The sequence below is a fragment of the Canis lupus genome, chromosome 10 (assembly GCF_011100685.1).
Source record: "Canis lupus familiaris isolate Mischka breed German Shepherd chromosome 10, alternate assembly UU_Cfam_GSD_1.0, whole genome shotgun sequence".
Classification (NCBI taxonomy): domain Eukaryota; kingdom Metazoa; phylum Chordata; class Mammalia; order Carnivora; family Canidae; genus Canis; species Canis lupus.
In genome coordinates this window covers 6,971,247-6,981,454 of record NC_049231.1, presented here as the reverse complement: position 1 = coordinate 6,981,454, position 10,208 = coordinate 6,971,247, and the positions used below count along the sequence as shown (strand labels likewise).

The window sequence follows — 10,208 nt, the reverse complement described above, 5'->3', positions numbered from 1 at the left end:
TCAACCGCTGAGCCACCCAGGTGCCCTAAAAAAGAAAATCTTGAAAAAAAAAAAGTTAAGTGGTGGTCGTGGCACAACATCACGAATGTAACCAATGCCTGTCAGTGATACACTTAGAGATGGTTTGAATAGCAAACTTCATTATGTATACATTACAGCAATAAAAATATTTGAGAAAATTAAGTTTTATTACTGTGATATGACTGGAGTGCACGCAAGCATATAGTCTTTTGACAAACAGAGGCTGTCGAATTGTGTCAATCAACTTTCTTTGTCAAGCCCTTGTGAAGTTGGGTTACAATTTTTTGTCAGTTGCATTTAGTATTTTCTTGAAGTAATATCTATGCCCAACATGGGGCTTAAACTCATGACCTTGAGATCAAGAGGTCATTGCTCTACTGACTGAGCCAGCCAGGCACTCTGCGTCTAGCACTGTTGTTCAACTTGTTCGGCAGTCTTGGTAGCCAGAGAGCTTGTAGGACACAAGCCCCGAGTAGGTCATCTGTGTCTTCACTTGCTGTGTCCTGGCTGATTCAACTCTCTAACCTGATGCAGTCTTCTTAACTTTTCTGGAAAAAGTTTCCATCTCCTCTGTTAGCAAACAACTTACCTTTCCAGAATTTTTTGTTCTTGGGGTCAGGCCTTTGTCTTCCATAGTGACATCTAGGTAATTTGATAAAGAAAATAAAAAAAAAAAAAAAAGAAAATTTTATGGCTGGAAGGAAATCTAGGTCCAGAGGGGTGAGGTGACTTGACTAAAGGTCATACTTTCTTGGTATCTGAGCTAGACTAAAATTCCTGCATCTGTTCTCAGTTTTGTATTCTTGACATCATCTTAGCTATGTCCTGGGCCTTCATCTCATCTCATCTTTTTTTTTTTTTTTTAAAGATTTATTTATTTATTTATTTATTTATTTATTTATTTATTTATTTATTTATTCATTCATGAGAGACACACAGAGAGAGGCAGAGACACAGGCAGAGGGAGAAGCTGGCTCCATGCAGGGAGCCCAATGTGGGACTTGATCCCAGGATCCCAGGATCCCAGGATCACGATCTGAGCCAAAGGCAGATGCTCAACTGCTGAGCCATCCAGGCGTCCCTACTTTGTTTTACTTAACAATATCAGATCCTAGAGACAGACTTCTTGAGTTGAATTATAGATCTTAATGATCCAATTTCCAATTTGTCTCTGAACAATGTTTGATTGTTCCTCCAAATTAAGTCCATTATCAAAGGATGCCATGGTTGAGGTTATAAAACACAGGAGTACAAACTTTGAAGGCAGTTCCAAAGAAGTTCCCAAAGTACTTTGAGCACAATCAATGGAATAATTGTGTATTTCCAACCACGATATGTTCTTATTCAAAACTGCCACTAAGTGAAGGGGTGAAAATGCCTTTACTTACAGATTCTCATTTTCGGTCTTTTCTCCTAGAAAAATATGATGTGTTCTTTGTTTTATTTAAGATTTGGCTTTTGTTGTTGTCATTAAGAGTCTTTAGAGTAATATTTTAAAAAGAAAACCAAGCATTTTTAAATGGTAATAAAGTCATAATAATTTGAATTTGAAGTCATCATTGTTTAGAAGCAGTTAAGGCACAGTACTGAGGAAGTATCAGCTTTGAGTCATAGGAATCAAAGAAAACTTCATAATTTTCTAGCTAAAGGATGGTGCTACTATTTTTTTTAAAAGTAGGTTCCACACCCAATGTGGGGCGAGTTCAAGAGTCCCATGCTCTACCAACTGAGCCAGCCAGGTTGCCCCTGTGTTACTTCTGATATAGAAGGAAAACATGAGACAGAGAGCCATTTTTTCAGATGTGAATGATTTGCCTAAATTTTAAAGGAAACTCAGCAATTTCGATGAAAATAAAATGTTTATTATCAGAATTAGATGAGACTAGGGCAGGAAGAGTACATTGTCTTCAGTCACTAATCTGTACTGTATGACCTTAAGGCTAATAGCTGCTTAGTATGTGTTTGTAGATGGTAATGCATCGCCAGCCTTGGGTCACTCCACAAATTTACTTTTCATAGTGTCTCTGGTGCCTACAACAGGGTCTGGCATATTTTAGGTGGTTAGTGCATATTTGCTGGTTGAATTCTTATCAGTATTAAAAAATGAATTTATGTTACGGCTGATATATTTCTTAGCGAGGTAGATCTGGGAATTGAGGCCACCCATAGCCACATAACTTAAGTATCAGGACTGGGAACTCAGGCCATCTACACTAACGTGACTTTTTTCTTGTTTTAGTAAATTCTTGGTCAAGATGATAAGGCTGTAAATAACTAACATTGTTTATTTCAGGAAATTCCTGCAAACCGGTTAATCTGAATAAACAGCTCACTCCTCTTGGCGAATATTGTCTAGCTGAAATAGATGGTTTATTTGAGCAAATAGTTCATTTATAGAACTTATGAAATATTTTCATATAAAAAAAATCTTAGTTATCAGGACTTGCTTCAAAATCATTGTAGTGGTGTGTGTGCACACCAGTTAGGGTGTCCACCTGTCTGGGTTTGCTCAGGACTACAGAGATGCCTGGGATGCTAAATTTCAGTGCTAAATCTGGGAAAGTGCCAGAGAACCAAGGACAAATTGACCACCATACCACCAGCCCTAAGCTATTATGTCAAAAACTTTGCTCAATCCTGAAAATAATTCCCTGTCTTAAAAAAGAGTCCTAAGCCATTTTTACTCAGACTCCCATATCCTATGAAGTATCACTTGCTATCTTCCTCCTTCTGAGGCTACTAAGCTTCTGTCAAATCACTGTTCTCCCTTACCGGGGTATATTTAATACATTTAGCTTTTCTTAATCACCAAGTTATTTTGGTGGTGTCGTGGGAAGGTGGCAGTTGTTTTATGTATATTTTTCTTTGGCCTATCTTTTCTGTAGTAATGGCAATTATCTAAGGATAGAGAGTATCTATTTTATGACTACATAAAACACCCACTGTATCAATGTACACTCATGTGCTACTAATGGTTCTACTATTGAGAATGACATGCGAGTTAAAACTAATATGGGGTTGAGGTTGACTTGAGTAGGGAAGAGGACCATACAAATGGAGGTGGTGTTAATTAATTAATTAATTAATTATTTATTTTTAAATTAATTTATTCACGAGAGACACAGGCAGAGTGAGGAGAAGTAGGCTCCATGCTGGGAGACCAATGCGGGACTCGATCCCAGGAATCCGGGATCACTCCCTGAGCCAGAGGCAGACGCTCAACCACTGAGCCACCCAGGTGTCCCTAAGCCACCCAGGCATCCCAGAGGTGTTGTTTCACTTTAAACTACAAATGACTGTACAATTTGAAAATGAATTATGGTTATGTATTTAGGTTACAAAGGAATGAATCTTTTAATTGATCTAAATATAGCAGATTTTTTTTTTTTCTCATTGTCTTTATATGTGAGCTAGGGCTGAGAGCTGCTTTCTGTGTATTACTGTAATCTCCTCAGGCTGGAATGGGTGAATGGAAAGATAGAGAAAGACAAAGAGAATTGGTGGGGAGTGAAGCAGTGTGGAAAAAGAGATGAAGTAAAGAACCCTCAGAGTTTGGAACTCAAGGGATACAGAACTAGACCTGGGAAGGTAAAATGCAGGAGGGGAGGTACAAAGGAACATGAGATGAATTAAACTAAAGCAAGTCTAAAAATTTTATTTGGTGAAATTTTCTTCTCTGTCTGCCAAGAGGAAGGATTATTAATCAACAAAATATTAAGAAAGAAGTCCTAATGCTTTCTGCCAGCTGCGAAAGAAATCGGACACATTTATTCTTAGAAATCCACAGTACAAATTTCTTGTGATACCTGGTCAAAATTCTTCCCTAAGTTTATCAATGTTTCAGTAATACTGAAAAAGTGGACTAACTACTCTGAGAGAAATTTTTTCAGCGTGGCTGGCCAAAAGCCTTTGTTTCAAACAGTTTTGTTGTTGTTGTTTTTACAGCCAGATATTTCTAGTAGGGATTGGCCATATAACAACCTGTAAATCATTAACTATAGCTATATTAGATTTATATATAGGATTTATATAGGAATCAATTCCAATAAAATACATTTTTTTTTCCTATGGAGGTATGATGCTAGTACAAATAAATGTAGAAGGTCTACTGAAATTTATTGACATTGGGAAATAGTGAGCAAATTGTAATTTTTTTTCCTTCTGAAGATTTATCTATTTATTTGAGAGAGAGCATGAGTAAGTGGGTGGAGAGGGGCAGAGGAAGAGAGAGAAATCTCAAGCAGACTCCCTGTTGAGTATGGAACCCTAGGCAGGGCTTCATCTCAAGATCTTAAGATCACAACCTGAGCCAAAATCAAGAGTCAGACACTTAACCAATCGAGCTACCCAGGCACCCCAAATCGTAATTTTAAAAAAGATTTTAGTTATTTATTTGAGAGAGAGAGGGAGAGAGAGAGAGAGAGAGAGAGAGAGAGAGAGAGAGAGAGAGAGAGAGAGAACAAGCACGGGGAGCCGCAGAGGGAGAGGGAGAAGCAGGTTCCCTACTGAGCAGGAAGCCAGGGCTCGGTCTCAGGATACCGGGATCCTGACCCAAGCAGAAGACAGACACTTAACTGACTTAGCCACCAGGGGCCCTGAAAATTCTAATTTTTTTTAAACAACCAACTAAACAACTAACAAAAGTCAAACAAACACAATTAGAATTTAACATTTAGAGACAACAGAACCCAGAGGTGACACGGAAGGTACATGAGTAGAAACAGATTCTGTGCAAACAGCACTTCCTTAGCCAATCTTTCCCTCACTCCTGCCCCTGCCCCTAGTTCCTGCCCCTGCCCCCAGTAGCCTCTGAGCTCTATGTGCAACTTCATCACTGCTGTAATGTTTCATTACAATTTTTGTTTATGTATTAAATGTAACACACTAACTTTATTCAAAAGCAATTTAAGATTTTTACTTTTACATGCATAAATGCTGTGGGTATCTTTGGGCTCTGTTTTACTACAAGCTCTCTGGGTGGGCATCATAGCCACAGAGAGTGATTCATGGCAGGTAGAACCCATGCGGCTCCATCTCTAATTTACCACTGATTTTATTTGCATTTGCTAGTTTTCTAATAATAGCTAGGAGAAGTCTCCTGAAGAGCCCTAAGAGTGATACAAGTGTTTTAACCTCTTTTTGTGTTATTTAGTTAAACCTTTCTGTGTTTTTTGCTCATCTCATTTTTGTGCTTGCAAGAATGTTGACATTTGGTATATTCCTCAATTTTGACTCCTCCCATCACAAGGTCTTGATGGCTTGTTCATATTTCATTAAATCCATCAACGTCATGCATTTGTATTGCTATTAACTCAACTTGATCACGTTTTCCCCCACGAATACATGCTTCCAACTAATACTGCACATCCAGTAGTCTGAGGTTTACTTTTATTTTTAAAAACTCAGCTGTGTTTGTTTTATACCAGGGTTACTTCTAGCTACTTCAAATGGATTGGATAGCGTTCCAGCTCTTATTAGGCCCTAGAACAGTTTATAGAGCATAGAAAAATACTTAATCCTTGACAGTTTCATTGTATTTTCCACTAATACTCCCTGGCCCTAGAACTATTTTTGAAGAAAATTCTTTAATAACATTTCATTGGTTTATTTATGTTTGTAATACTTCACGAGTCTGTTTTGGCACTTTCAATTATCCAAGAGAACAATTTACTTCATCAGGATTGAAAAATATTCAGATATATCCCTTTTCTAAATTCTGATTTCTCTTTTGGGAGGGTTTCTTTTATATTAAAATTTTCAGATTTTATATTTGATTATTATTTGTTTTCCCCTCTGTTTCCAACCATCTTTAGATTTATCAGTTGTTTTATTTTATTTTGCAATGACTAGATTGTGCATTTTTTCTTCCTTCCATTTTCTTATTTGTTTTACCTTTTCCCTAGCTTTTTCAATTGGAAAGTTGGTTTAAATTTTTTATAATTCCTTCTTAATAATGAAATCATAGAAACCTATTAATTTACTTCTACACCACTGGTCATATTTAGAAAGTGCAATATTTTTAATCTTTGCTATTTGGGTTTTTATTTAATCTAGTAGTGATTACAGGAGAGTGTGGGGGTATTTTCATTTTTTCTTTTAAAATATTTTATTTATATTAGAGAGAGAGAGAGAGCGCGGGGAGGGAGGGAGGAACAGAGTAGAAGGAAGAGAGAATCTGAAGGTGACTCTGCACGCAGCACAAGCTAATGTGGGGCTCAATCCCAGGACCATGAGTATGACTTAAGTGGAAACCAAGAGTGAGATACTTAGCCCACTGAGCCACCCATGTGTCCTGAGAGTATGGGGCATTTTAATTACCAAGTAGTAAACATTTAATTTGGCTTTTTAATTTTACCAATGTGATGGCTAAAATGATAAGCATTAATAAGCATTTCTCTGGTTAATAGTGTGGTTAAGTATCTTTTAATATATTTATTTTTATTTTCCTCTTCTGTGAATTGTCTGTATATTGTGAAAAGTCTTCTAATCATTGTTTATTTTTTAATTTTGATCATGGGCTTCTTTATTTACTTTATGTTGCAATCCTTTGTTTTTAATATCTATGACAAAAGCATTCTTCTGATTTTTGGCAGGTCAATTAATTTTATTTTTATTATCTTTTATTGTAAAGACATTCTAAATTTGAACATAGCTAAATTTATCAATCATTTATAGGTTGGTATGTGTGCATGTGTGTATGCATTCTTTTTTTTTTAAGATTTTATTTTTAAGTAATTTCTGCACCCAGTGTGGGACTCGAAATACAACCCTGAGATCAGGAGGTGGATGCTCCACTAACTGAGCCAGCCAGGCATCCCCTGCATGTGTGAATTATCTCTGGGTAATTCTGTTGGATAAGTCTGTTAATTAAAATCATATTGGATTCCTAGAATAATTTGGGTAGAGTTGACATGTTGCAATATTGAGTCTTCCCACTTGTACATATTACAAGTTATCTCAGTAATAATTGATACATCACCCTTAAATGAGTGACCTGCAATGCCTCCTCTGCAACATCAGGCTTTCTTGTATGTGTGGATCTAGTTCTGATTTCTTTGACTTTCCTGTCATTTCTATGACTGTAACCATTTCAGTTACTATATACTACCTGTCTCAGTTACCATGGCTGTATGATAAGGCCTCATATTTCTAGGACAAGTCTCTAATCTGTTCTTTTCTTTTTAAAAATTGTCTTGGCTGTTCTTGGCACTTTGCTTTTCTCTGTACATATTAGATTTAGCCTGTCAAGTTTCACTAAAAAACCCTCTTGAATTGTAGTTGGAATTTCAAGGCATTTATAGACTAATCTAGGGATAATTGACTTTGTAAGTCTATTTATGGGCATTCAAACTGTGCTCAATTTAATTCTATTACAGGCAATGCTGCAGTGTTTGTCCCCTTGTGGCCATGCGTGATATGCTCTGGGACACAGCTCCTGATATATACCTGTCAATGGACAAATGTGAAAAACATAATATTGAGGGACAAAAATGAAGCACAAAAGGAAATGTATATAGTAAGATACCATTTAGGTTCAACTTAATGTCTTCCCACAAAGCTTTATAATTTTACCCATAAAATTTGCATATCTTTTATGGGTTTTTGTTTTTAAAAAAATTATTGATGTTAAAGAGAGCATGAGCAAGGGGAGGGCCAGAGGGAGAGAGTCTTCAGCTGACTCCCCAGTGAATGCAGAGCTCAATGTAGGCTCTGTCTCATGACCCTGAGATCATGACCTGTGCTGAAACCAAGAGTTGAAGGCTTAACCAACTGAGCCACCCAGTTGCCCCTAAATACTAAAATGCTTGAAGGCCTTCAGAACCCTTGGACTGATTTACATCAATAAGAGGACCTGTTTTTGATGTGGTAAAACAAATGTGTTCATCTCTGATTACAATTTCAAGCTCCTCTGGCCAACTCTGTCAGAGGGAGTAACAAAGCTTCATCTTCTTTTGTAATTTTGCTGCCATCAATACTTCTCTTCAGTTCCTCCATTACATTCTTGTGCATACAAGCCTTCTTTCTAATCATGACACCATCTTTGTAACTGCTGTTGTTGGCATAGCTAACCTTTCTGTCCAGAAACTCATGTCCAAACTTTGCCCTCACGTCCTCCAATATAACACAGGTAGAAATCACTGGCTACAGCCATTTCTGTTTCGTCTTTTTGTTTGGGTTTACAACTTAAATCACCCATTTATTTTTATCTTTTTAATTTAACTTTACCTTAGGTTTGCCTATCAAGCAGCACATAGTTGGTTTGTATTTTTTAGCTAGTATTTGCCTTTTATCATGGGACTCTAAGGCTTTCGTTCATGTGGTTGTAATTGCTATGTGTAGTCTTCTGCTGTCTTGCTTTTTATCTTTTGTGCAACCTTGTTCTTTCTTCTGTGTTTGATCTTCGCTATATAGATTTTCTTTAATTTGCTTTTATTGTTTCCAATGGTCAGGAAGAAATTCTGTACCTGTTTTAATTTTATAATAGTTGTTACAAGTTTTGTTTTTAGTGAAAAAAAGTTTTTAGCCTGTATTTCTAGTTATCCAGGTAAAAACAAAATCATATGATGTGTTTTGCTCTTTTTCTTCCTAGTTTTTGTGAGAATAACTGGGTTTAGACTCAGATGCCTTTGAATGATTTGACATTCTACATTCTATTTTTCAGTACATGGCAGTGGTAGAAGGTATTATTGTTTACCAATATTTGTATTCCTTCCTCAGAGGAGAATATATATTCTTGGCCTGTTGAATGACTTGAGGTGTGAATAGAATTTGCTTTGGCTAATAAAACTTTGAGCAGAAGCATTGTGCAGTACGTTTAGGCAGAAGCTTAGGAGACCATTTTCTCTCTGCTGTCACTGTGACTGGCATGTTCTCGATGGTTCCTTTGCCCTCATCCTGGGTGCTGCTGGACTGAGGGTGACTATTATGCATAGCTCCACTGTCGATCAGCTGGGGACATATACTGCTGTGAGAAAAACTAACGTCAGGTGTTATTGGCCACTAAGAGTTTAGGATTGTTTGTTACCTCAGCATTACTTGGCTTCTGCTAACTGATACAATTATGTTTGGAGAAGTATCTGACAAGAGCTTGGGAATTTGTTTGCCTTCAGAGAATGAATCTAGTAAAACTATCCACAATGTGGTGATTTGTTAATTTTGGTTTTCAAGCAAGAGATTGTTTGTAAATGTCTTCTGGAATATCCAAGAACTGTGCTGGGGCAAAGCAGTTATGCTTCCGAAGGACAGGGATTAGCAGTCTTCTTAAGAGATACAGGTAGACTCTTTTCCTCTCTGGCTGCTTGAAGCTCAGCCGCCATCATGAACGACTCAGTAACTATCCAGACCAGGAAGTCCATGACCAACCAACTACTTTAGTAAGAACAGATGGTTATTGATGTTCTTTGTCCCAGGAAGGCAACATTACCTAAGACAGAAATTCGGGAAAAACTAGCCAAAATGTATAAGACCACACCAGATGTTATATTTGTATTTGGATTCAGAACCCATTTTGGTGGTGGCAAGACAACTGGCTTTGGCATGATTTATGATTCCTTGGATTATGTAAAGAAAAATGAACCCAAATATAGATTTGCAAGACATGGCCTGTATGAGAAGAAAAAGACATCAAGAAAACAGTGAAAGGAATGCAAGAACAGAATGAAGAGAGTCAGGGGGTACTGCAAAAGCCAAGTTGGTGCTGGTGAAAAGAAGAGCTGGAGATTGGACAACAGAAGGAGTAAAGATTCTGCAGTGGCTTTATCTGTGGTGATTGTGCAGATTTTTCATGAGAGGATTAATAAACTACGAACTTAAAAAAAGAAAAAGAGATACAGGTAGAGACGCCCTTGAAAACAAAGTATTCAACAATGAAGAGTTTTATCTGTATCCTGCAGGCAGCAGGAATCTGGTGGATAGTGTTAAGCACTCATTTATTCATTCAACCAGTAAGTGTTGCCCAATGACTAAGTGCTCAGCACTATTTTTAGTGAGGGTACCAGGTGTGAGCAAAATGAGTTCATGCTCAAATGGACTTTTCTTGTGGCAAGATGACAAGTCATGTGCCAGACACTGTGATAATACAAACATAGCCAACTCAACAGTCTCCCACAGGACTATCCTTGCTTACTGCCTTAACGTTGACTATGAGAAAGTTTTGATCAACAGTTGGTGGTGTAATTCATCCCACA

The 10,208-nt window shown here is 37.3% G+C and overlaps 1 protein-coding gene across 1 annotated transcript; it reads left to right on the top strand.

Annotated features, from left to right (window-relative positions):
* The first annotated feature begins 9,405 nt into the window (after nt 1-9,405).
* LOC119876697 (40S ribosomal protein S24-like) lies at nt 9,406-9,660 on the top strand. Its single transcript, XM_038549512.1, has one exon. The coding sequence runs from the start codon at nt 9,406-9,408 to the stop codon at nt 9,658-9,660; it is 255 nt and encodes an 84-aa protein (XP_038405440.1).
* Nucleotides 9,661-10,208: the final 548 nt, after the last annotated feature.

Bases quoted from the DNA above. Each gene is read 5' to 3' on its own strand.
- LOC119876697 (XM_038549512.1), top strand. From the start codon at position 9,406: ATGGTTATTGATGTTCTTTGTCCCAGGAAGGCAACATTACCTAAGACA.